We start from the raw sequence: 27,411 nt of genomic DNA, 5'->3' as shown, positions 1-27,411 counted from the left end.
GTGTGGTGGCAGGCGCCTGTAGTCCCAGCTACTCGGGAGGCTGAGGCAGGAGAATGGTGTGAACCCGGGAGGCAGAGGTTGCAGTGAGCCAAGATTGCGCCACTGCACTCCAGCCTGGGCAACACAGCAAGACTCTGTCTCAAAAAAAAAAAAGAAAAAACACCAGTATACAGAAAAAAAGAAAAAAAAAACAAAAACCAGTGTACAGAAAAAAAGACTTTAGCCAGGCACGGTGGCTCACGCCTGTAATCCCTGCACTTTGGGAGGCCGAGATGGGCAGAACACGAGGTCAGGAGTTCCAGACCTGCCTGACCAACAGGGTGAAACCCCATCTCTACTAAAAATTCAAAAATTAGCCCAGCGTGGCGGCACGCACCTGTAATCCCAGATACTCAGGAGGCTGAGGCAGAAGTTGCAGTGAGCCACCGCACTCCAGCCTGGGCGACAGAGCGAGACTCTGTCTCAAAAAAAAAAAAAAAAGAAAAGAAAAGAAAAGAAAAGAAAAGAAAAGAAAAGAAAAGAAAAGAAAAAGAGACTTTAGGAATAAAAACCAGTCCTTCGTGAAGGTTGTCATTATCATTAATTAACAGCATTTTTACCATTATTGAATGCCAGTGGCTTTAAAAATACCCATCTCGGTCAGGCGCAATGGCTCACAGCTGTAATCCCAACACTCTGCAAAGCTGAGGTGAGAGATCACTTGAGGCCAGGAGTTTGAGGACTGCCTGGGCAACAAGAAAGACACCACTTCTACAAAACAAAAAAATTAGCCAGGCCTGGTGGCATGTGTCTGTGGTCCCAGCTATTCAGGAGGCTGAGGTGGGAGGAGCACTCAAGGCTGGGATGTCGAGGCTGTAGTGAGTCATGATGGCACCACTGCACTCCAGCCTGGGCAACAGGACAAGACACTGTCTTAACAACAAAACATCAAAAACCAACAAAAACACCCACCATCTCATTTAATTTGATCCTCTTACCCTTTGAGGTGGCCACGATCAACGGCATAGGAAGGAAAATCAAGGCTTAAAGAAGAGCCCCCAAATCAGTAAAGTGGCAGGGCATGGATATAATCAGGTCAGCTGGATTCGGACACTCTCATGATTGGTTATCAAGAAGACATACTTCCATTGTTCTCTTCTTAGCCTCAATTAACAAATTTAGTACCTTTTTACAGGTACAAACTCACTAACACTTGATGTTATGCAGAAATACATAAAACCACCCTAACATCAAATACACAGTATGTTTTTAATGTCAGTGTATTAAAATTTTTTATTTTAAGAACAGTTTCAAGTGTGTTTTCAGAATTTGGTAAACACTTCTACAGATAAATCAAGGGGACAGGGTGAAATTTTGTTAAAATCAACATTTTCCTGCTAGAGTTACCTAGGGTCATCCCTAAGCCTAAAAGCTTTTCCTCCATTCATTTTGTCACTCATTTATTGAGCATTCTAAGATGTGTGAACAGCCAGATTCTGTTTCACACCTGGTTGTTTGCCTTTTCCACAGAGGTGTATCTATCACCTGTAATCTTAAATAACCTTTTCTGCCTTCTATTCAATGTTCTTTTATTTGGACATCATTACATCTGACTTCTAAGTGAATACCTAAATTCTGTGAGACATTATACAGAAATTACTTTGTGTGGATTGTATTTTTATTCTTATTTTTGAAAGTACACATAGAAATAATGCTTTTATACTTTACCTGTTTTTGTTCCTTTGTTATAAAGTAACTTGATGTGAATTCCTTTTCTATCTAAACTTATTTTCATGTCCTGTGTTTACAAATGTAACTCTTTAAGTGCTCTGTGTATTTATTCATTCATTTACATATGACTGATGTCTTGTGTAAGGCAAACAAAGGAGAAACCAGATTAAAAATTCAAAATACAAGAGAACTGTTGGTCATAGGTTTATAGTCAAAAAGAAATTTTCTACCCAACTGCTTTTCTGGGGAAATTTTGAACTTTTAATTTAAAAACAATAATCCTAAAAATTAACTTGCCGCACAATGGCCAAGAAAAAAAAAAAAACTTATATCCTTTTATGCAATGACCAGGCTACTACTCAAAGCATCACTTAGTTTTTCAAAATGTTATCTACTGAAACTTAACACTAGATTTTTAGAAGAGAAATTTGAGTCTTAAAAATATACTTCATGGTGTATTTTTCTATAAATGTTAGCTTTGTTAACAGATTTTATTATCTTTTAGATTCTAGATTAGTAATGTTCACTAAAACTTGGTTTCATTTATTCCTCCTAGTCTCATATTTATTATGTATTACATATATAATTTTTCACATTCTATAAACATTTACTCTATTTCTTCTCCCCCACTTATTTTACATATAAAAAATTTTGACTATTTGTAATTTTCTCATTAAAATTTTTTAACACATCCATGTAATTATTAAACATCTATAAAAAGCAAAAAAAGCCTGCATTTAATTATAAGGAAAGAAAATACCTCATATTGTATATACTTGAAAGAGTACAATAATTAACTAGTATCTATCAAAATACCTTATTCAGTCTTTGAGATGGTTAAGTCCTACCCAACTCCCTAAGGTTTTAAAATGTTTTAATGCATTCCAGTTACAGAGTAAGACCAAGGGTTCTAGCTTTGTGGAGCAAAAGTTCAAATCCTTATGGATTATCAGGAGCATTAAGCCAGTGTGTGAAAGGGAACTCTGAAGACCCTAGTCACTGTGATGATGTGATCATTCACTAAAAGTAAAAGAGAACAAAGAAGACAGTGATTAAGCCGCCAAAATGTGCTGCCCTGCAGAACCATCAGTAATGTGGATAGTCAAGACAGTCAAGACATTAAGACTTCTTGGTTCTAAAACTGGCTTGGCATCCTAGCAGCCAAAACAAGATCTAGCAAAAAAGTCACTCTGCACTTCATGTTCCACAAACACTAACTATATTTTCTATTTACATTTACAACAGAGGCAAATTAGATTCACAGCACTTTCTGAAATGTCTGAAAAACCATGGAGAAAGGGCAAGGTCAAATGAGGTATCATTTTTTAAATAGCATGAGTTTTAAAATTATGTAAGTTTTAACAAATAGATCCTCAAAAAAGGCCATAAGGAAAATTCTGAGAGCTACTTCACACAGTCATGTAATTATCTGATGGAAGTGTTTTACCTAGAGAAGAGCTGGGTGATGTTGAGATTTCTACATATACTTGTCATTGGAATATACACTGGTTTATGTGTGAGAACATGTGGTTCTTCCTCCCTAACTCTCCAGGGAAAGGATGCTACTAACATTTCCGACTACTTTTCTTTCTTTAAACTTCCTTGAGATTCTTTTTTCTTTTTTTTTTTTTTTTTTTTTTTGAGAGAGAGAATCTCACCCATTGCCCAGGCTGGAGTGCAATGGCGTGATCGCAGCTCACTGCAAGCTCCATCTCCCGGGTTCAAGCGATTCTCCTGCCTCAGCCTCCCAAGTAGCTGGGATTACAGGCACCCGCCACCATGCCCAGCTAATTTTTTTTTGTATTTTTAGTAGAGACGGGGTTTCGCCATGTTGGCCAGCCTGGTAAAGAGTAGGAGCATTGGATACAGACCTGGGCTGAATCCTGTTTATTTTTTTATGTTATTTATTATTTGAGATGGAGTCTCGCTCTGTCACCCAGGCTGGAATGCAGTGGTGCGATCTTGGCTCACTGCAACCTCTGCCTCCCAGGTTCAAGTGATTCTCGTGCGTCAGCCTCCTCAGTAGCTGGAATTACAGGCTACCACCATGCCTGGCTAAATTTTGTATTTTCAGTAGCGACAGGGTTTCACCATGTTGGACCAGGCTGGTCTTGAACTCCTGACCTCAGGTGATCTGCCCACCTCGGCCTACCAAAGTGCTGGGCTTACAGTCGTGAGCCACCGCGCCTGCTGAGGTGCTTTTACTAGTGTTTTATTTTCTAGTTTCCTAGGTAACTGCTTCATAAATTCAAATAACTTACTCTTCTTCAGGCAAAGACTGAAGACTACTTATAAATGCATCTTCATTTGTTTTTTCAGAACAACTTTTAACTTACATGCTATTATAATCGTAGGGAGGTTTTATAACATCTAAAAACTGCAGGGCCACCATGAAGAGAACAGAGCCAGAACAAAGAAAATCTGGACAGATTCTAGAACTAAATAATCACACATTGGGCACTTGTTAACTAGTGCTTTCTTTCTGAATTGTACATGGGTTAGGAGTCACTTTTGGTGGTATGCCTTTCATGGTGAGTCAATTTCAACTTTTTTTGGGGAGAGTTCACTGGACACGGCTGTTTGTCAAGCTCCAAAGTGCATGTACATAGTTGAGAAAAACAGAAGGGCCCAATGGCCCCACATCACAGCGGCTTTATACTGGCACAAGCCTAGTTCCCAACCCTGTGACGTCAAATGGCTGCCTTAAAAGTCTGCAAGTCAAGAGTTAAGCAGTTATAAACAGATTTAACAGATAAACACTAGATCAGGCCCATGATCTCATCTGGCAATCCTGCATATTTCCCATCTAAAAGTCCCAGCTGGGATCTCACTAATTGGGTCTCTTTAACCCACTTTCAGCAATATGCTAAATGAAACTTAAGGAGAAAATTACAAAACTGATAAGAAACATATTGATATAGTGTCTGGTGGGGGCCAGGGGAGTTGAGATAGGCCATCTGGATGCTTATATTTGTAAAAAGTTTTGTTTGATGGAAATAATTCACCTAACCCACAAGCTGTACAAATATTAAGATCAAAAGTCCTAACTTGCACAGGCTGTCAGGAAAACCTGTGGTACAGGAAACAGACTGTCTAACCAAGCCAAAATGTTTCTGTGTACCCAGTGCAGGTCTTGACTGCCCTGGTATCCCTCTATACTTAACGGTCTGTACCCGTACTTCTGGCCAAGAAAATATATTCATGGTATAGGTTTACTTACAGAGCATTTGCAAATGCTTTTGCTTGTTTTCCCTTTACCATTTCGAAGTAAATAATACCTCCATCTCACAAATGAGAAACTTGGTATAGAACTAATGAATTAATTATATCTAATTGTAAAGAACCTTGGTAGTTGGAAAGCTCAAACTATTTAGTATAACAAATTATGTACAAGGCTGTAATCACTGTGATATTTATAAATAACTGTAGTGTTTCTTTGAATGCCAGGAATTTATGGAAATGAAAATAGGGCTAAGTTTTCCTGATCATATCAGCTGTTTTTTCAACATCTGACACTATCAAGTCTTTTCTCAGCATATTTTCTTACAAATTAAAGTTTTCTAAAATTCTCTCTTAACTGCAAATACTATTGAATCAAAATTTTTCAATAGTCAAGAAATAATTTAATTATCTTATATATTTTTAGTTTACATACAGTTTTTACATTTATTATTAAGGTTTCTTTGCAATGGAAGTCTGAGTGGCAGCCATTTTACCTCTTTTAAACAAAACTGCTTTTCAACTCTTTATTCCAAAATCTATTTAGACCTTGAGAAAATACCTTTCCTTCAAGTTCTGTCTTATTAAAAGAGTAATACGAGGGTTGAGTTTCTCCCCCTTCTGTTATTTATTAACAGGTAAAATAAACGCAGTTCCATTACTCAGAACTGTCACAGAAATGTTACTTGTCCCTGCTAAAAGAACATTTTTTTTTTTTGAGACGGAGTCTTTCTCTGTCCCCCAGGCTGGAGTGCAGTGGCGTGATCTCGGCTCACTGCAAGCTCCGCCTCCTGGGTTCTCCTGCCTCAGCCTCCCAAGTAGCTGGGACTACAGGCGCCCGCCACCACGCCCGGCTAATTTTTTGTATTTTTAGTAGAGACGGGGTTTCACCGTGTTAGCCAGGATGGTCTCGATCTCCTGACCTCGTGATCCACCCGCCTCGGCCTCCCAAAGTGCTGGGATTACAGGCTTGAGCCACCGCGCCCAGCCGAAACATTTTAAGTCATGTGAAATTCCTACAGAAATCAAATCTACTATTAAAATCAGTCAAAAAGCATTTAGCAAGAATTCACGATCGCTTCATATCTACTAGAATGGTTATAATTTTAAAAACAGGAAGTTTTGAATGCAAAATGGCGCAACCACTATGGAAAAAATTACAAACCAAAGTAAACAAAAAGCTAACATATGATCACCACATGACCCAGAAATTCTACTCCTATGTATACCCAAAGGAATTAACAGATTCAGATACTTACACATCAGTGTTCATTGCAGCCTTATTCACAATAGCCAAAACATGGAAACAATCTAAGTGTCCATCAACAAATGAATGGATACAGAAAATGTACACATCCATATAATACAATTTTATTTAGCTATAAAAAGGAATTTGATTCTGGTAAATGCCACAGCATGGATGAATCTCAAAAATGTTATGCTAAGAAAGAAGAGCCAGAAGCAAAAAGACAAATATTTCATTATTTAGAATAGGCAAATTCACAGAGAAAGCAAGCAGATTAGAGATTACCGGGGGCTGGGGGAAAGGGAGAATGGGGAGGTATTTACTGCATTAATGGCTACAGAGTTTCTGCTTGGGTTGATGAAAATGTTTGGAAATAGTGGTAATGATTGAACAACATGGTGAATGTAATTAATGCCAAGAAAGAGTACATTTAAAAGTCATTAAAATAGCAACATTTTAAATATATTTTACCATAATTTAAAAAAATAATGTAATATACCAAAAGCCATTGAATTATTTTAAATGGGTGAATCATATGCAAATTACATCTCAAGAGCTATCTGGAAGAAAAACAACACTGAACTTGGAGGTTCACTGATAATTAGAGATTACTTAGATTAATGAGTATAGTTTGAGAGTAAAGCAAATTACTACACTAGCCTAAGCAATTTTGGTTGAGAAGGCAATTTGTAGTGATGTACAGACTTCTCTAGTTCTCGTGTAACATAATACAATCTAAGATAAAACCTAGCCTAATAACAACTATCCAAAATCAGGGAAGGAAGGATAGCAAATGAATGGTACATATACTAAAGAGTCCAAAACTTTTTAAAGTAATGACCAATTTCCAAACACCAGTAAGACAAAACAATGCCATAACAGGTCATTACAGAGATCTCTAGGTTAGCAGACTACAAATCATTCTTATTTACAAAAAGAAGATTCCTACTAGACAATAATGACAATTTGAGGTCCTCACAGTTGCTGGAAATAGCTAGATGGTTAATCCACATCTGTTGGGGATCTTTACCCTTCAACATGCTCTGCTTCCTGTGTTCCTTTTAAAAATTTCCACAAATCAGAATTTTTCCTAAATCTAGCTAACTCCCTATATTAGTGCATTTGATTTACTTTCCAAAATTATAAACAAGTCCTAAAAATAATTTGATATTTAAGATTTTCAGTGCCCCCTTCCTTTAGCTTGGAAATTCAAAACAGGTACAGAAATTACAAAGTGAGTTAAAGAATAGGTCAGATATTTTGCTGTCAGGTTAAAGAATGGAGGGGGTTTTTAATGATGTGGATTAATGAGACCAAAGATAACCTGAAAAAAATTCTGGGTTTGGGTTATTCTTTGCCTAACGTGGGACTTTTTGCTATAGAAACAAAATGTACTGTATTTAACTTTAGAAGGTTTAATTCCCTGATAAAAGTTCACTGTTACAACTTAATTCAATCTGAGCATGTTTTTCCACACAATTATCAAAATGGCTGAAGCCCAGTCCAAAAATGGAAGAAAACAGATTTTAAAAATCAGTCATTTTGAAAAAAGACTAATCATTAATATTAACAACTGAACCAGATAGCAATCAAGACAGAAACAACAAAAAGAGAAACTAAACATGGAGAAGTGGTTCATAACACTGAACTATTATACACAGAGAAACTTACTGGATTCAGGCATATGTTTCTCAATAGTGGAATAAAACAAAACATTACAATATTAATTCTCTCTCCAAAAGAAAGTTAAGAAAATGTTGTTAAGAGAACCCTGGACAGATGACATGAGAGGAGAAAATTCTGTAATGGCTACAAGCATCATATGTTTTTAACTCGTCAATTAGAAAAGATGACCCTGAAAAGAGCCTAATATGTTGGATCACAAAGAATATACCTATTAGCTTCATGACTAAATATATTACCTTGAATGGGTCTGCTCCATGGTCACATACCAAACTTTATGGTGGCAATTTTGTCCTGGACATTGTGAATTAAATAGTCTGTAACTGCCACAAGAAAAAATGCAGCAACATCCCATGTACAAAGCAAGCAAAAAGATGTATAAAATGGACAAGGCTTAGATGCAAGTAGTTTACTTTTAGTTGCCTCCTAGTTGGAGCTCTAAACTTACACATGCTGACTGAATCACCCATCCTCTCCACGTCTGTTTCTCTAACTACAACATCAGGAAGATTTCTAATGCCTCTACTACTTTACATAGATTGGTTCAAAACATCAAGAAAGAGATCAGCCAGGAGCTCAGTAAATGTCCTACACTCTTATGTAAGTCAGCTTTGGGCAGCAGAAAGCCCAGGCTCATTATTCCACAGGTAAATATGAATTCTTCCTCAGGCCCACAAAACAGGACAGAATTAGACCTGTTTTATTTGGGGTCCTTCCCAAGTTATTAACACATAAGTAGCAAACAGTATTAATGATTAAAGGAGAGGATAGTGCTAAAGAAAGGCGTACTGCCAGTGGAAAAAAAGAATGGAGAGCCTAGTGCAAGAAGAAAAACCTAAAACCAGACCTCAAGACCAGACAACAGTGATCTGTGGCCAGCTGGCACAGGGGCAAACAGGGTTAAATACCTCTATCATTATATTACAGTAGGTTCATTACCTGCTATTTGTAATGATAACCTTTGGGCACCAAGAAAAATTGAAATTATATTGACTGTACTCAGTATGGCGAGGAAACACAGTTTTTTTTTTTTTTTACTATTATCATTTAAACATTAAAAAAAACAAACAAGCAAAAAACTTCAGGCTGGGTGTGGTGGCTCACGCTTGTAATCTCAACACTCTGGAAGGCCAAGGAGGGAGAATCACTTGAGTCCAGGAGCTGGAGACCAGCCTGGGCAATACAGCAACACCATGTCTTTATTCTTTAACAAACAAACAAACAAAACCCTTCAGTTATCTTTAAAAAACAAAAATGCAACCTACCACCTAAGGGAATGTTGCCTTGTCAGATAACAGGTCACTATAAAAGCCTATTGTTCAGAAAATGAGTCAGTGACATCTTTATACACATAGGAGAAATACAGTAAAGCAACGAGAGCCAAGTCTGTGAAGCTTCAACTGCTTGTTACTTCCTTTGTAAGAACAATGAAAAGAACATGGTGAAAACTTCATCTAACATAACTTTAAAGGACCCAGAATATTTCTGCATTTAGAAGGTTCCCACCTGGTTAAAATAAAACACTGCTAAATTGAAATTGTGGTTCTACTTTTAAGTTTAAAGTGTCATTATACTGAGAAAATTCTGGTTTTATGTATTTAATGCAAAAATCATTAAACAAATTTTATATCAAAACATTCAATTATACACCGTGCTTCGGTGTATACCACTGGTGCTCAATAAATAATTGGTTTATACTTTGTTATACAGGAAAGGAACAGAGTGAGTAGGCAGTTATTCTGACAAGAAGGTCATTTATAAAATCCAGAAAAAGTCTGGACTCTGGAATTCCTGGAATCCTAAGATGTTCCTATATGCTTTATATGAAAAACCAACAACAATTAAGGTGTTTCTTCTCAGAGTGTACACATTTTTGTTCCAAAGTCTAAAAATCTTTTAAATTGGTGTATCAATGACACCATTATATGAAGTATAAAGACTTTTCCTTGGACCTCTAAGTCATCACCTATATCAGGTCTCTCCAACAGCACTCTGCATGGTCTACTCAAAGGAGCAGCTGCCAGGGGTACCTGCAGGTACCACAGCAACACAAAGGCCAGACACAAGTTCCCAGAAGCCTCCAAAATGGTACCTGTATTACAACCAGTCAAGTGGCCGCTTGCCTTTTGGGAAGCACCCTAAACACTCTGAGTGCTTCAATCAGCACTTGTTCACAGCCACTTAGGCCAACTGCCTAGAGCATGATGGAGCCAGCCTTCACTGAGACTCCTCACCTGAGGATTCATCCTCAGCATCTGAAACTACATTCTGCTTCCTTTCACCTTCTCTAACTTAGTTCCCTTAAGTTGTTTAGTTTTTCAACATACTAAGGAGGAAAAATATTCACCAAAACAATACTGGTAAAAATCTCAAAACACATGGCAAACAACATACCTACAAACCAAATACAGATATATCTACTCAATTACAAATGACTGTAATTTATTCGATTGCAACACACATCTTTTGGGAAAGCCTTATATGTAAATTTTTAATCAACCAGAATAAAGGCTATGACCAGTATTTTTTTTTTTTTAATGCTACATATCTAAAAGGAAAGCCTCATGAAATAAAAAAAAAGCCAGGATTTCAATCTATTCTGAGCACAGTCATTTAGAGTATAATGATGAGCAAGCTAACGTCTCAAATATCTCCTCTGGAAAAAACAAAGCAGCACTATGCACCACCACTGGATGGGATGGGGCTAGATTAAAATAAGACCCACATCATCAGATGTCAGATATTTTGAGCATTTCATTCAAAGCAATCAAAAAGCAGAGTGCTATTTAATAATCTGCATATCTGATCACAATTCTTGGAAAAAGCTCTTTAGAGGGCTAATTAAATTGATGAATCCCTCCCTCTTAGATCGTGCAGTCATATTCTTTCCACTTGATTTCCTGTCCAAAGAGATTCCATTATTTCCCACCACCTCATATGGAAACCCCCTACAATTACATCATGAGTACTTACATTCAAAGCATTCTTTGCAGCTTCTGCTTCTGAGCGACTGTCAAAACTGACAAAACCTACAGGCTGAGAAAAAAAAAAGAGAAATATGAAGAAAAAAAATCAAATGATGTCTATTTTTCTAGGTCAAGGGTGACATCAAACTGAAGAGCTAAGATAAAGAAATGACCAGAGGCAATGGGCAGAAATAAGAAAGCGAAGTCCCGAAGAATTATGACTCAGTGGCTTAGCCAAATTTCTAATATGAATCAAAGGGATGGTGAGGATAGTTCTTCAAGGGCACAGCTGGGGATTTAGAGAATCATAAAAAAATCTAGAAGTGGTTGAAAGGTGAACAGCAGTGAACAAGGGAATAGAGGAAAACTTGGGTTGGAGAGGCTCTACTTTCCTAAATCAAATTCACTGTACCTCAGTTTCTTCATCTTTTAAAATGGAAAGAGAACCGAATCACCTTTTGGTACACTGTAAGTGCAAGAATACAATGACACAATGATAAAACCCCTGGACTCTCACTGCATGACCAAAATTACAAAGTGAACATTCCTATCTCAAATCCTAAGGGATGCCGTAAAAAATCCTGTGCTGGCTGGGCAGGGTGGCTCACGCCTGTAATCCCAGTACTTTGGGAGGCCAAGGCGGGCGGATCACGAGGTCAAGAGATCAAGACCATCCTGGCCAACATGGTGAAACCCCGTCTCTACTACAAATACAAAAACTAGCTGGGCGTGGTGGCGTGCGCCTGTAGTCCCAGCTATTTGGGAGGCTGAGGCAGGAGAATCACCTGAACCTGGGAGGCGGAGGTTGCAGTGAGCCGAGATCATGCCACTGCACTCCAGCCTGGCAACAGAGTGAGACTCCGTCTCAAAAAAAAAAAAATCATATTCTTAATTAGGCTGTTCTGAATAAATACAGAAAGGCCATAATCCCTTTGGACTTCCTATCTTTCAGTATAGAAGGGTGCCTCCAAGATCATTCTTCTCATGAGCCAGAGAGATGAATAGTGATTGGAGAGGTGTGCATGCCAAGTGTTTAGCTTAAAAAAAAAAAAAAAAAAGTATATAGCTACAATCTCTAAGCTTGTAGGAACTATTAGAATCACTGACTACCACTTCCATTTTGTACGTTCTCTGTTCCATTCTGGACTCAGGACTCTGCCTTAATTTAGGGGTTTGACAGAGAGGATGATCCTTCACTATTTGATATTCACATTGATTGTAAAAGTTTGTTTAACCTCATTAAAAGAAATGGGAAAGACTTGGAAATAAAAGTGAATTTAAATAATAAACCACTATTTTCATTGAATGTACAAATCAATCTCAATATACCACTGTGTGTTTATCTTCCTCTGGGACAGTCCCTGAAATTCCAGCTGAAGATTATAGAATTATGAAGCATTTTCCTGTGCTAATTCCTATACATCTCACTCTTAATTTTAAAGACAAAAAAACCCTCAAATTCTAATGGGAATAAAAAAAGAATGTCAAGCCCCAGCAACATTCCTGAAGAAAGTAAAAAAGTGATCTTTATATGCCAGTTTGAAATTCTTACCTGTTTAGATGTGAGCTTTATAAGAGAACCCTCATAGCCCTGAAAATAAAGAAAAACCAAGTTTAGCCAAAAGTAACTGTAGTAATACCAACTTGTTCATGTAAAAATAAGTTCTTTATTGATTACCTAACTCGTCTTACAAATGTCTCCTAAGTTATCTGGGAAAGCAAATTACACACATGCATATGCATGTGCACACACAACTGTTTGCATTCTTGGGGCCTTTAAAAAAAATTAATCTATGGATTTATCTGTGTTTCTCTTCCTTCTATTTTTTTTCATGAAATTACACAATGGTAGAAAAATGAGTGTCTCTGTTAATAGCAATCTTTTTGTTTTCTTGGTCTCGATAAGAATAGGAGTTTTACAGAACTAGGCAAGTAAAGAGGGTAAATTTAATATAACAGGAAGGTCAGAGCCATGTATTGATTTGGTCATGTAGCTGCTATAAAACAACAACAATAAAACATTAAGAATATAGTTGGGACCAGGCGTGGTGACTCACGCCTGTAATCCCAGCACTTTGGGAGGCCAAGGAGGGCGGATCACGAGGTCTGGAGATTGAGACCACCGACACATGGTGAAACCCCATCTCACTAAAAATACAAAAAAATTGGCCAAGCATGGTGGTGGGTGTCTGTAGTCCCAGCTACTTGGGAGGCTGAGGCAGGAGAACGGTGTGAACCCAGGAGGCGGAGCTTGCAGTGAGCCAATGGCGCCACTGCACTCCAGCCTGGGAGACAGAGCCAGACTCCGTCTCAAAAAAATATAGTTGGTAAAACTCCCTGACCACATTTTCAAAACTGTCAGAAATGGTTAAGCAGCCAATGATGTTGAATTTTGTTGAGTTACTTTGCTTACTTACTGAAGGAACCAGTTTTCATGTTGCTCTTCTGATTGGGACATGCAAAAATAATCCCTTTGGGTTTTTATTCCAGCTCATGCTCAAGAAAGACAGAAACACTCCCTCCCTCTTTCACTCCCTCTCTTCACCCCTCCCAGCTCCTCAAGATAAGGATAACAAAATGTGTTTATTTCTGAAAATAATCAATAGCTGGTGGCTTGCATTAATGGACGACACAGGGGAAAAACACACCACTTGACATGACTGACCACTACACACATCAGTGTAGAGACAGATTTGCAGACTAGGGTCAGCCTCCAGGGACTTTAATTAAAAGAGGGTTGTCAGGAATGTACTAGGGTGCTGACTTTCTCGTCAGGGTTTCTGGGCAAGATGTTGAGATTGATTCATCCTTACATCATCCCAGCAGAGAACTATGTTACCAATTAGCTACTATAAACATTTCACCTCAAAGGCCTTGAGCTCTTATGGCCAAAGAGGTCATGATTCACAGCTCTGCCTCTTCCTTTCTTCAAGGTGCTCTCTTCTGAAAAAACTAGAGGTTTAAACACCATGAAGGTCTCGAAGGCAAAGGACAATTGGATATTTCGCTCAAGTAAAACACCACTGGTAGGGATATACTGTGTTCTCAAGTCACAAACAGAAAAGCAGTATAACATAATAGTTCAGAACAGAGAGGGCAGAGTCAGACTGCTTGGGTTTGAATCTTGGCTCTGCTATTTTTTATGTGTGTAAACTTGAGCACAATTTATTCAACTGCTCCAAGTTTCATTTTCCTCATTTGAAAAAATGAGACTAACCCATTGAAAGGATTGTGACAAAACTTTAATAATTCATGTAAGGGGCTTGCTGGTGAATGTCTTTCTCTATATACACCCCAAAACATAACAGTATTTTATACACTAAGAAGAGCAATTTGCTTTAAAAGTTTGCATTCTATAAAAAGGACAGAAAAATGGTCCCTTTTATAAAAGTACAACCCGGCAGAAGAAACTCAGGAAATTCTATAAAAGGTGGCACTCTCTCCATAACACCTTCTCTTCCTTTCCCACTTCCTCCCACCTGACCTGGCACCTGACCTCTGTTTCCCTGGGCCATCATCATTATTGTTGCATTAAAGGGACAGCTGTCAGGTGGAGTTATGTCCATTACGACATGGTGCCCTCTTGGCACATAAGCTAGACTGTTTTATCTTTGTTGGTTCTAACTGGCTGCCTCCGCAACCCTCCTTCCTCCTCCCCGACACTAGAGTTTTTAGTTGTCATATCCAATTCCATCTTCCTAAGCTGAATCCTATCCCTCAACCTGTCATGCCTCTATCACTGGCGACCTGCTTCAGTGAGGATGATCTTTAACCAGAAATCAAGATAGCCCATCACCTAATCATAAGTGTGGTCCCTGCCAGGCACTGCTGCTAACACAACCACACTGACCAACTTAAGACTTCCTGAACACAGGCTCTTCCAGAGAAGGAACATATCCCTTCCAGGGCCCCAATTCCATCAGCTCCAGCTTTCTCCTATCCTCCAAAGGCCAACCTTCAAAAGGTTTCTTCTTGGCAGCATGGTTATTTTGGCTTAGTTTCTACTAGGTGCTTGGTGTCTAATTTCCTATAAAGTTTTCAATCCTAGCAACATTAGGTATCTATCAAGTGATCTTATTTCCATAGGAAGGACAGGTAACTGCATTAAATATTTCAATAAACACCAGGAAATATTACCATCAACTCACACCTAGGTATCCTTTAAAATTTTGTTTTGTTTGAAAGTTTTGCCACGGAAAAAATAAGTGGTTAGGTTCTTAACCCAGTTCATAAAAACCTATTTGCATTTCCAAAGAACAGTATCAACAGGACTATTTCAAATAATAAGGTATGAAACTAGGAATAAATCTTCACTTACATTATTGCATTTGAAATATAAACACGTAATTATCCTAAGTGAGACTGTACATTAGAACTCAGTTGTTAAATCTCCTTTACTCATTAACCTTTTAAAAACATCTATTTTCTTCTCAAGTATTTCATTTCTTGCTCCAAAAAGCCCGCAGAAAGCATATAGACTTTTGTCTCATTTTATAATTTCTGAAAGATAAAAAAAAAAGGTACCTTAAATGGTCTGAAAAGCAGATAGAGTTCCCGAGGTTTGATATCTAGGGGAAGGCCACTGACAAATAGGGTCCGGACCTGGAAAAATAAATTTAGGAAGTGATCAAGGGTGTGGACACTCCAGAGAGTTAACTCTCACCTGAAATCTCAGAAACATATTATTCCAAATATTCCATAACTCATACTAAATTCATGCTCTTTCCATGATACAATGAATACTTCACTGTTAAGATGCCACTAAGCCAACTCTTTTTTTTTTCCTTTTTAAATTTTAGGGGAGATGCAGCCTTCTGTGTAATCTTAAGATACATCCCCTAAGCCAACACTTGAATATTTCTCTGTGAATTATTCAGAGTGAATTACATCTAGTTGATTTAAATTTACAAGCCAACTTCTCCCAACTAGCCATTGCACACTTCTAAAAATGTAAAGGATGGGGGAGGTTCCATATAATTTAAATATTAGCTTAAGAAAAAAATGACAATGAGTACAGTAAATCTGCCACTCCTCTGCCCTAAACATATGGCCTATATAATGTGCTTCAAAAATAATATAAAAACAATGTGTTTCCTCCTGCTTGTTTTGTTGCTGCTTTCCTCATAGGCATTAATTACAATAACTTTAATAAATGTAAAAGTACAGTTAAGCCCAACGCACCTAAATACTAACCAAAATGCATTAACTCTGCATCTGTTCGGTTCCAAAACAGCAGGGCCAACCTCACTGACGATTGTTCCCATTGCGTTTTTTGTTGTTGTTGTTGAACTTTTAAGTACTGGGGTACATGTGCAGGATGTGCAGGTTACAAAGGTAAACACATACCTTGGTGGTTTGCTGCACAGATCAACCTATCACCTAGGTATTAAGCCCAGCAACCATTAGCTATTCTTCCTGATGCTCTTCCTCCCCTCAAGCCCCCGACAAGCCCAATGTGTGTTGTTCCCCATCATGTGTCCCTGTGCCCTCATCCTTCAGCTCCCACTTGTGAGAACATGTGGTGTTTGGTTTTCTGTTCCTGTGTTAGTTTGCTGAGGATAATGACTTATAGCTCCACCCATGTCCCTGCAAAGGACATGACCACATTCCTCTTTGTGGCTGCATAGTATTCCATGGTGTATATGTACCACGTTTTCTTTATTTAGTCTATCATTGATGGACATTTGGGTTGATTCCATGATTTTGCTATTGTGAATAGTGCTGCAATGAACATACACGTGCATGCATCTTCCTAACAGAATGACATGTATTCCCTTGGGTATATATCCAGTAATGGGATTGCTGGGTCAAATGGTACTTCTGCTTCTAGATCTTTGAGGAATCGCCATACTGTCTTCCACCCACTGTGTTTAAGGCATAATCAACACATAGGCCTACCATGTACAAGGTACCTGGCTACGGTGCCACTAATAAAAGTCATTCAAGACACATACGTAAATACATATAGTGCAAAGTGTAGGGTACACACTATGTGCTTAGTGTCTACTAAAACACAGAACACAAGGGAAACACCAGAGAAAGCATCTGAATAAGAATCTAAAGGGTGGGCATTTACCAAATACAGCCAAAAGATGAGGTGGGATCCCTAAGAATCACAGGCAGAGAAAAGCATTCACCAAGGCAGTGAAGTAGGAGAAGAAAGAAAACATTCTTGGGGAAGGGCAAGCCAAAACTAAAGAAGAAGCTTAGGGTCAAACACACAAAACATCAAAAGCCACTGGCTCAGGAATTTGATCTTGATTCAATAGGCAAGGAGTAGCTACTGAATTATCATCATGTTTTCTATTTCTTTTTCTCTACTCACACAAATGCAACATGATTGAAAATTCGATGCTCAATTGTTCAATTGTTAACCATGTATATACACATGAAAGATTTTTCCTCAGTGAAAGATGGGGAGAATATTAGACAGACAGACAGACAGTGTGCTACCATGTCTGGCTAATTTTTTGTAAAGATGGCGTTTCACCATGTTGCCCAGGCTGATTTCAAACTCCTGAGCTCAAGAGATCCTCCCGTCTCGGCCTCCCACAATGCTGGGATTACAAGCATGAGCCACCTCGCCTGACTTTAGGCTTTTTCTAGATTCCTAACACTTTTCATTGTTTCCTGTTACACAGAAGTGCGAATCACCAAGCAAGGCCCTTTTATTGACCCAGCACAGTACACAGTAAAATGTCGTGCCATTTGCATGTAAGTATGTTTGATAAACACTATAATGATATAAACAGCCCCATAATTCTGAATGCCTTATTTTATGATTTATTTATAAACAGCTTTATTGAGGTTATGATTCATATATAATAAACTACACATCTTGAAAGATGTGATGTTTTGACATATGTATAACCTAAGAAACATCACAACCAAGACAATCTATCACCACCATCACAACCAAGACAATCTATCACCACCAAAAGTTTATTCATGCCCCTTTAATCCTTCCTCCCACTCTGTCCCACCATTCTCCATCCCCAGGCAATCACTGCTCTGATCTCTTTATATTAGTATATATGTTTCAAACACTTATATATACAGAGGGAACCACAGAGTATGTACCTTTTTCATCTGGCTTCTTTCCCTTAGCATGAAGTGGAATTTACTTTGAGATTCATCTACGTTGTTGAATGTATCAACAGTCTATTCCTTTTTGTTACTGAGAAGCATTCTGTAGTGTGGATACACCACAGTTTATCCATTCACATGTTGACAGACATTTAGGTTATTCTAGTTTTGGCTTTTACAAATAAAATGGCTGTGAACATTCATGTACAAATCTTTGTATGGATGTATACTTTCTTTCTTTTTGGATAAACACCTAGAAGTGGAATGCCTATATATGAAAGGTATATGCTTTTTTTTATGCCCATCAATTCCTTGTCTTATGGTTCAGAACATGGTAAATGTTCTGTGTGCACTTAAAACAAATGTGTATTGTGCTGGGGCTGGGTGGAATGATCTATAAGTATCAATTATGTCAAGTTTGTTGTTCAAGTTTTCTGTATCTTTTGCATCCTCACTTCCACTACCCCCAAGTTTGCCACCAGATAAACAAGTTCCTGGGGGTCTTTATGAAGTTCACTGAGGCAGAATTGCTGACAATTGTCAAAGATACAAATAGTGAGGAAATCCTGCTAATCCAGTGTGCCCTCCCTGTCACCTGCAACTCTCTTCTCATAGTCCAGAAAGTGAACACCATCTGTTCCACTTGGCTGTTCTGGTCAGGACAACCTGGGCAGAGCGAGAATACCATCTCCCATTCATTCAGATTTTGGGGAGGGCCTGTTTTCTCTGTCACTGTGCCAGGTTCTAACTGGATTAACAGAGATTTCCACAAAAATGATACGATAAGCAGAACCTATGTTCTAAGTGTCACGGTGCCATTTATCTGGTGGTGCATCTTACCATGTGATAAATATGAATTAGAATTTGAGGAGTTAACCTAGAAAATAAACTATTATTTATAATATTGTTATAGAGAAAAGGGCTTCATAAATGTCAATTTACCAACAGAGGTTACTTGAAATCTGGGGATTATGAACAAAAGGTTACTTAATATAAACTAAGGTTCATCTGTGTCATACAATGAAATATTACACAGCCAATAAAAATGATGTTCAAGGAAAAAGTATATATAGCTCCACTTTGTTCTATAAAGTAGCCAACATGTAAGTATTTAGAGGAAAAAAATTTATCTTATAGTATGTGTACTCGAATGTTTCTATCGTTTAGCCCTCAATGGTATAGTAACTGATTTTAATGTTTATTAGCTTATTTGTATTTTCCATCTTTCTAAAATAAATATGCATTAAATACTGTAAGTTTATTTTATTAGGTTGAGAATTACCTCAATTGATTACCTCCTTTCTTTAAGGGACTAGAAACAAAGTCAATATTTGTATCAATATTATATTATAAAGTTTATGGAGGAAATTCTTTCTTATGTAAATATTCCATAATGGAAAGCGAAGAAATTCTTATCTTAGTGTTTCAATAGAAAATTGTTATACATGGGGAAAAAGAAAATCTGAGCTCCTATCAGGCCTAAGTTTGCCACTCACCCATAGATGCCAAGAGGCTCAAAGCAACTCTGTTTTGTTCATCAAACTGGAGGCAGATCAGATGTTTGGCATTTTATTTAAACATGGACGAGACTTAGGTTTCCTAGAATCTCATGAAGTCCACTATTGTTTCAGAAATCTACCAGAATATCTCATCTCACTCACTGAGAGATTCTTTCCTCTAGTAGAATAGACTGACAAGGGGGAAATAATTTTTGAATACTTACATTATGCATTTGATTCCAACTAGAGGTCACTTAAATCCAGGAGCATAATGTGCTTGGAGTCCTAGAGACCTCCTCAGACTAGGAAAGTCATCAAGCAAGTTAAAAAAAAAATCATGAATAATGAATGGAAAAAATAGCTTCCTGAATATCAAATTCATGCTTTTCTATGGTGACTGGGATCTAGAATCACAGATTTTTTTTTTTTTTTTAGATGGAATCTCGCTCTGTCGCCCAGGCTAGAGTGCAATGGCGTGATCTTGGCTTACTGAGACCTCTGTCTCCCAGGTTCAAGCCATTCTCCTGCCTTAGCCTCCCGAGTAGCTGGGATTACAGGTGCCCACCACCACGCTCAGCTAATTTTTGTATTTTTAGTAGAGATGGGGTTTCACCATGTTGGCCAGCCTGGTCTCGAACTCCTGACCTCAGGTGATCTGCCCGTCTTGGCCTCCCAAAGTGTTGGGATTACAGGTGTGAGCCACCGTGCCTGGCCTAGAATCATAGAAATATTTTAAAACATTTTAGTTTCCCTACTCTTATTACCATCATACTTTTCATCTGAGCCACTAAAGGGCACTTCAGAGTTTTGGCTTTGCTAAGCCTACTGAATTCATAAGGACATGATTCTTGCCTTCAGGGAGCTTACTGTCAGTGAAATAAACTGAATATGTAATGGCTGCCTGTGATAACAGAAAGCTTAGCTCATTTACAAAGTAACTAAAAAACCCCAAGAGTAAGATACAAGCATAAGCAGCATGTAAATCCATGATGAAATACTCATTAACAAAACTGTTCCCCAAAAATAACAAATGAATTACTACGCCAACTGAACTTCGCAGCAGGTCAAAGCATTATCCAGAGCAGCCCTTAGTTTACCAGCAATATCTATGGACACAGATGTGCCTGGCACTATGCCTTTAGCATCCACAGATGTTTACTTTATGTAACACATGGGGAAACATATTTCTTAGACAAGTATACAACATGCCTCATAGAAGTTCAAGAGATGAAACTGCTGACAGCTTTGTCCCAAAGGGACTCAAAAAGATTTGTAGATGTACCTTCAACTTCCTTTTTACCCCAACAGGACTGAAAGAATAAATGCTAGTAAAAATCAGCCTGTGCTGGGCAGAATAGCAAGAGTGTTCTTGCCTTAGCCATTATCCAGCATTCCTGCAGAGGCTACAGTTAGATTTTGGATAAACTGGCCACGTGTTATTAAATGGCATTGCCAGCTCCCACTAGGAAAGGCAAGACACATTTTATTGACTGGCTTCTCATTTAATAAACTCTGATTCAGTAAGTAAAGTCATTTGTGGCAGTCTTGAGCTTCCCTGGAGAGAAAGGCCAAAAGCAGGGCTTGAAATGGCCCTCTCTTTAATAAAGAGCATATCTAATATTGTTGGTAATCTAGGCATGAAAATAAAAAGCAATAGAAAAATGCTTGACTTCAGTACACAACAGAGAATAATCACACACACTTTTCAACTAGCAGCCACATCTGGTAAACACATAGTATCCAAAGACTATGAGCATTTTCTGTGCATGTTCTAGTTTTTCATAGAAGTTTTAAGGTCATCTATCTAGCTGCTCTGAGCTGGCCTCACAAGGTATGCACTTGGACAAATCACTTAACCTTTCCCTTCCTAAGTTTCCTCATATTAAACTATGTCCACAATTTCTTTGATATTCCTCCCTTAAAGAAGTGGAGCTTAATCCCCTTCACCTTTAGCATGGCTTCACTTAAGTGATTCCCTTCTAGTGAGCAGAGTATGGCAGAAGTGACAGTGACTTCTAAGACTGAGTCAAAAAAGGTATTCTGGCTTCCTTAGTAGAAGCAGCTTCTGAATTACTCACTCTGAGTGAAGCCAGTTGTCATGTTGTGATAATGTTTTAACCCTATGGGGTGGTCCACATGAGGAGGAACAGAGGCTTCTGGCCAAAAGCCATGTGAGTGAGCCATCTTGGAAGCAGATCTCCCAGGCCTAGTCAAGTCTTCAGATGACCGCAGCCCCAGCTAAAATGTTATGATTCCAACCTTATGACCCTGAGCTAGATCCACCTAGCCAAGCTGCTCCTAAATAACTGTTAAGCTGGTAAATTTGGGGTAATTTGCTATATAGCTTTTGCAAGGATTAAATGAGTTAACTACATGTAATGTGCATAGATTTCAATGCTTGGTTCATAGCAAGGGCTCAGAAAAATGTTATCTATTATAAGGTGGCTTACGATGTTCACAAAAAAGATGCATTTTCATGTACCAAAGGCAATCCTAAGAGAAGGTGCATGTGATGGTATTACCGTGCAACTGTTATATGCAGGCTTGAGGTGGGCAAGAGAGAAAGTAAGTCTGCATCCTAAAAGGAACCAATGCATAACTCAAAGTAGAAGCATTTTTCGTATTACGGACCCCAGTAGTACGACTCAAAATCTCTTCATTACCATCACTCTGTCTACCTTTGTAAAAGGCCACAGGCAAACTTCACTCTGGCCAGCACCCCACCATCATGCTCCTCATGCATCCCTCTAAAATCCATTTCTTGGATCTCAGTCAACTTTTGACACATCAGGAAAATCTCTGTCTCTCTTTACATTCCATTTTTGAGATTAAAAACAACAACAACAACAAAAAATCAGGCCAGGCAGTGACTCACGTCTGTGATCCCAGCACTTTGGGAGGCTGGGACAGCGGATCACTTGAGGTCAGGAGTTCGAGACCAGCCTGGCCGACATGGTGAAACCTCACCTCTACTAAAAATACAAAAATTAGCTGGGCGTGGTGGCGGACGCCTATAATCCCAGCTACTCGGGAGGCTGCGGCAGGAGAACCACTTGAACCCAGGAGGAGGAGGTTGGAGTGAGCCGAGATTGCACCACTACACTCTAGCCTGGATGACAGAGCAAGACCCTGTCTCCAAAAAAAAAACACAAAAGTATAATGTTACTTAATTTTATAATATTCCTGATTTGTTTAATCATCACTTTTTATTGTAGTATATGGTATTTTAGCTACTTTATATTTACATTAAAATCCATGCCTGATTGTATCTCATATGATACAAAAACAATGATAACACTGGTGCTGGCGAAGATGCAGAGAAACAGAATCTTTCACATATATTGCTGTTGGGAATGCAAAAAGGTACAACCACACTAGAAAACAGGTTCGTATCAAACTACGCAATTTCCAAACAATCTAGCAATTATATCCTTGGGCACTTATTCCAAAGAAATAAAAACTCATGTTCACACAAAAACCTGAATAGTTAAACAAACTAGATATATCCATAACATGGGATACTAGTCAGCAATGAGAATAAATAAACTACTAATACAAGCAACAACTTGAACGACTCTCAAGGGAATTACACTAAGTAAAAAAAGCCAATCGCTAAAGATTACATAAGGCATAATCCCACTTATCTAACATACTCAAAAGCAACCTCAGGGATCTCTGTAGTGGGGACTTGTTCTGTAACTTGACTGTGGTGGTGGATCCATGAACCTACACATATAATAAAACTTCACAGAAACAAAATTAGTGGATTATATCAACTTCTTGACATTGTGCGACAGTTTTCTAAGATGTTACTACAGGCAGAAACTAGGCAAAGGGCACAAGTGATCTCTCTGTATTCTTAGAACTGTACATGAGGCCGGGTGCGGTGGCTCACGCCTGTAATCCCAGCACTTTGGGAGGCCAAGGCGGGTGGAACATGAGGTCAGGAGATCAAGACTATCCTGGCTAACATGGTGAAACCCCGTCTCTACTAAAAAATACAAAAAATTAGCAGGGCGTGGTGGCACACGCCTGTAGCTCCAGCTACTCAGGAGGCTGAGGCAGGAGAATCACTTGAACCCAGGAGGCAGAGGTTGCAGTGAGCCGAGATTGGGCCACTGCACTCCAGCCTGGGCGACAGGGCGAGGCTCCGTCTCCCAAAAACAAACAAACAAACACACACTGTATGTGAAACTACAATGAGTTCAAATTTAAACGTTTAGTTAAGCAAATTTCAGTATACGTTAAATAAATTTTAATATTTAAAAATGTTGAAGAAAAATTGTCCCTAAAAGTTATCAAGTCACTTTTTATTAGGGGCCTATTTAGATTAAAACTATATAAATCACTTGTTTATGATGCCATAATCCTGTCAGGAATAAATAATTATATTAACATCAATGAAGAGATTGGTATCAGTTGGTAAAGCTAGGCAGTAGAAGCTATGTAGTTAGGGGTACATATGCATTTTTAAAGTCCCACCAGAAGACTGGTCTTTTTCCCGTTAAATTTTTTTTTTTTTTTTTTCAGATGGGGTCTGTCACCCAGGCTGGAATGCAGTGGTGTGATCTCGGCTCACTACAAACTCCACCTACCAGACTCAAGAGATCCTCCCCCACCTCAGCTTCCCAAGTAGCTGGGACCACAAGTGTATGCCACCATGCCTGGCTAATTTTTTGTGTTTTTGGTAGAGAAATACAAAATGTCAAAACATTTATCGAACCCCTGAGCTCAAGTGACCCGCCCACCTCAGCCTCCCAAAGTGCTGGGATTACAGGCGTGAGCCACCACACCCAGCCCCATTAATTTTAATTGACTAGATTCAATAATCTAAAAGGCAATAAAATAAACATGACTCTTTAAAAAGAGAGATTTCAACTTACAATTTTCCTGATTTGTTTAATCACTGCTTTTTCCGGTAGTATAAGAAACCTTAGCTATAGTCTCCTTTAATATCTATACTTAATTCCAGACATATCTGATGCAATATAGAAAATAAATAGCAAGAATATAAATGTAAAATATTTTGAAGCTAATACCAGGAAAAAGACTAAGAGGGTCAAGCCTAGGGACGTTCACAGAGCACAGATGTATATGTAGGCTAACAGGGCTTTGGTGAGCTCTCTACTAAGAACCATCCACTTTTCCAAAACCGTTTCTACAGAAAAAATCCATCCAGCCACTATTTAAAACACCACATGGCTGAAATACAAGTTTTTAGAACACAGCCTATTTTACATTAGTGCCTTTCTCTAATTCACAAACTAGTTTACTTAACACTATAAAGCCCAGTGCTGATAATGAGTACTTGAGTAAAAGAGCAAACTTCCATTTTTAAGTTTAGATATTTTTAAGTTTGGATTGTTAGTTTAGATTAGCTTTTCCAATTGTATGCATTTCAAATTTCAGAATACATTCAGTACATTTAGGCTACAGTTAATATGCCCCAGCCTACTTAGTACTCTCCACCAAAGACATATTTGTTTAATCTGATAGCCACCTAATTATGTCTGTTAACCATTTTGTGGTTGCATGAATCAAGTCAATATTAAGTTTATATGTTGCTTATATGCATGTGTAACTATGTAAAGAGACACAGATCTTACAAGACTTGCTATGATGTACAACTAGCAATGTTATGTGCCTGCTGGAAACAACAAAAGACAACAAATGTGAGAGGAAAAAAAAGGTGAGGTTTGTGGTTGAGAAATAATCTAGGTTATCATGATTATATGTGCTTTTAAATCGATCTAAAATATTTTTAAAGTTTATTGAGATATTTAATCTGGCACTGTATAAATTTTTAATGACTATAATGGGAGGAAAAGACCATTAAATTGAGGAGTATGGTTTAAATCATGTTTCTGCTTTAGAACAAACTGTTGGGACTGACCTTGTTGGGTCTCAGTTTCCTTATTTATGAAATGAAACGGTACAAGAGTTGATCTCCAAGTTCCATTCCAACTCCAAAGGTATAATGAAAGGCTTTTGTTAAAAGCATACAGAGGTCACCGAACACCAGGTGGGAAGACCTAGTTCTTGCCATTGAGAACCCGTCAATCAAGCCACTTTTCACCACATATTTATATTTATTTAAACTGTACAATCTATTTATGGTTCATGTAATAATTAAAATAGAATGAAGCTGGGCAAAGTGTTCATGCCTGTAGTCCCAGCTACTCGGGAGGCTGAGGTAGGAGGATCACTTGAGCATACGAGTTCAAGGAAAGCCTGAGCAACAGAGATCCCATTATTTAAAATAAATAAATAAATAAATACACACACACACAAACAAACAAAACCAAAAAAAACCACTGGGGGCAGTGGCTCAAGCCTGTAATCCCAGCACTTTGGGAGGCCAAGGTGGGAGGATCGCTTGAGGTCAGGAGTTCGAGACCAGCCTGGCCAATATGGTGAAACCCTGTCTACTAAAAATACAAAAACTAGCTGGGTGTGGTGGCACGCCTGTAATCCCAGCTACTTAGGAGGCTGAGGCAGGAGAATTGCTTGAACCCAGGAGGTGGCGGTTGCAGTGAGTGGAGATCGTGCCACTGCACCCCAGCTTGGGTGACAGAGTGAGACTCCATCTCAAAAAAAAAAAAAAAGGCCAATGTGTTGGGTGTGGTGGCTCATGCCTATAATCCCATCACTTTGGGAGGCAACAAAGTGAGACCCTATCTTTACAAAAGCTAGCTCTGGATGTGGTGGCCCATGACTTTGGTCCCAGCTACACGGGAGACTGAGGCAGGAGGATCAACTGAGCCTAGGAGGTTGAGGCTGCAGTGAGCCCTGTTTGCACCACTGCACTCCAGCCTGAGTGACAGTGAGATCCTGTCTCAAAAAACAGTGTCTGAGGCCACAAATTTAAAGAATTTAGCACAGAACTGCCAGTGCAAAACAAGGTAAATGGACTACAGAATTACTGATGTGCAACCAGTTCATCACAGACACTGACCTAACAGCCATGACTAAATCTATTTGTTTTTGTTTTTTGTTTGTTTTTCTTGTGAAAGAATTACTCAGCAGAGCATAGTGTTAAAGCATATAAACTGTGGAGCCAGACTGCCTGGGTTTGAATCCCAGCTCCAACACCAATTAGCTGAGCAATCTTGGACCAACTATTAATTAAATGAGTGCTTTAGTGTCATCCGTAAAATAGGAAGGATAACAAAACCTACCTCTCAGGGTTGCTAAGAGGAATAAATCAATGAATATTTGTAGAACATTCAGAAAAGTACCTGACAGAGAGACTAAGTAGGACCCAAGGTTTTGTTAAACAAATTCAGTAGGCCCTCCATATCTGTGGGTTCCACATCATGGATTCAATCAGATCAAAAATATTCTGAGGAAAAAAAATGCATCTGTAATGAACATGTACAGAATTTTTTGGGTCATCATTCCCTAAACATTATAGTACACCTATTTACATAGCATTTATATCATATTAGCTGTTGTAAGTAATCTAGAGATGATTCAAATATACAGGAGGATGTGCATAGGTTATATGCAAATACCATGCCCATTTTATATCAGAGACTTGGGCATCCAGGTTTTGGTATCCTCAGAAGTCCTGGAACCGATCCCCCACAAATACTGAGGGATGAATATATAAACTCCTCAAATGCTACCTTGTTACACTTTCTGCTAGCAGGGACAGAAAAAATACTTAAAGAATATAAATCAAGGCCAGGGCAGTGGCTCACCCCTGTAATCCCAGCACTTTGGGAGGCTGAGGTGGGCAGATCACGAGGTCAGGAGTTCGAGACCAGCCTGACCAAAATGGTGAAACCCCGTCTCTACTAAAAATTAGCCAAGTGTGGTGGTGTGCGCCTGTAATCCCAGCTACTCAGGAGGCTACTTGAACCCGGGAGGCAGAGGTTGGAGCCGAGATCGCACCACTGCACTCCAGACTAGGTGACAGAGCAAGACTCCGTCTCAAAAAAAAAAAAAAAGAATGTAAATCAAATTCTAAAACGTTTTATTTCATTTAGCTACAGATATT

General features: G+C 38.6%; 1 protein-coding gene across 5 annotated transcripts in view; it reads right to left on the bottom strand.

Annotated features, from left to right (window-relative positions):
• Positions 1-27,411, bottom strand: part of RBPMS (RNA binding protein, mRNA processing factor) — a 187,762-nt gene that overhangs the window by 83,716 nt on the left and 76,635 nt on the right. For all 5 annotated transcript variants that reach the window (XM_063610902.1, XM_063610901.1, XM_055295889.2 and 2 more), the window contains exons 2-4: positions 15,349-15,426; positions 12,377-12,415; positions 10,832-10,894 (exon numbers count right to left, since the gene is read on the bottom strand). In XM_063610902.1, the coding sequence (XP_063466972.1) occupies positions 10,832-10,894; positions 12,377-12,415; positions 15,349-15,426 (180 nt within the window). The remainder of the gene's footprint in view (positions 1-10,831; positions 10,895-12,376; positions 12,416-15,348; positions 15,427-27,411) is intronic.

Source organism: Symphalangus syndactylus, chromosome 10, assembly GCF_028878055.3.
Source record: "Symphalangus syndactylus isolate Jambi chromosome 10, NHGRI_mSymSyn1-v2.1_pri, whole genome shotgun sequence".
Classification (NCBI taxonomy): Eukaryota; Metazoa; Chordata; class Mammalia; order Primates; family Hylobatidae; genus Symphalangus; species Symphalangus syndactylus.
Note: the sequence above shows the minus strand (reverse complement) of the source record. Positions and strands in the feature narration are given on the sequence as shown.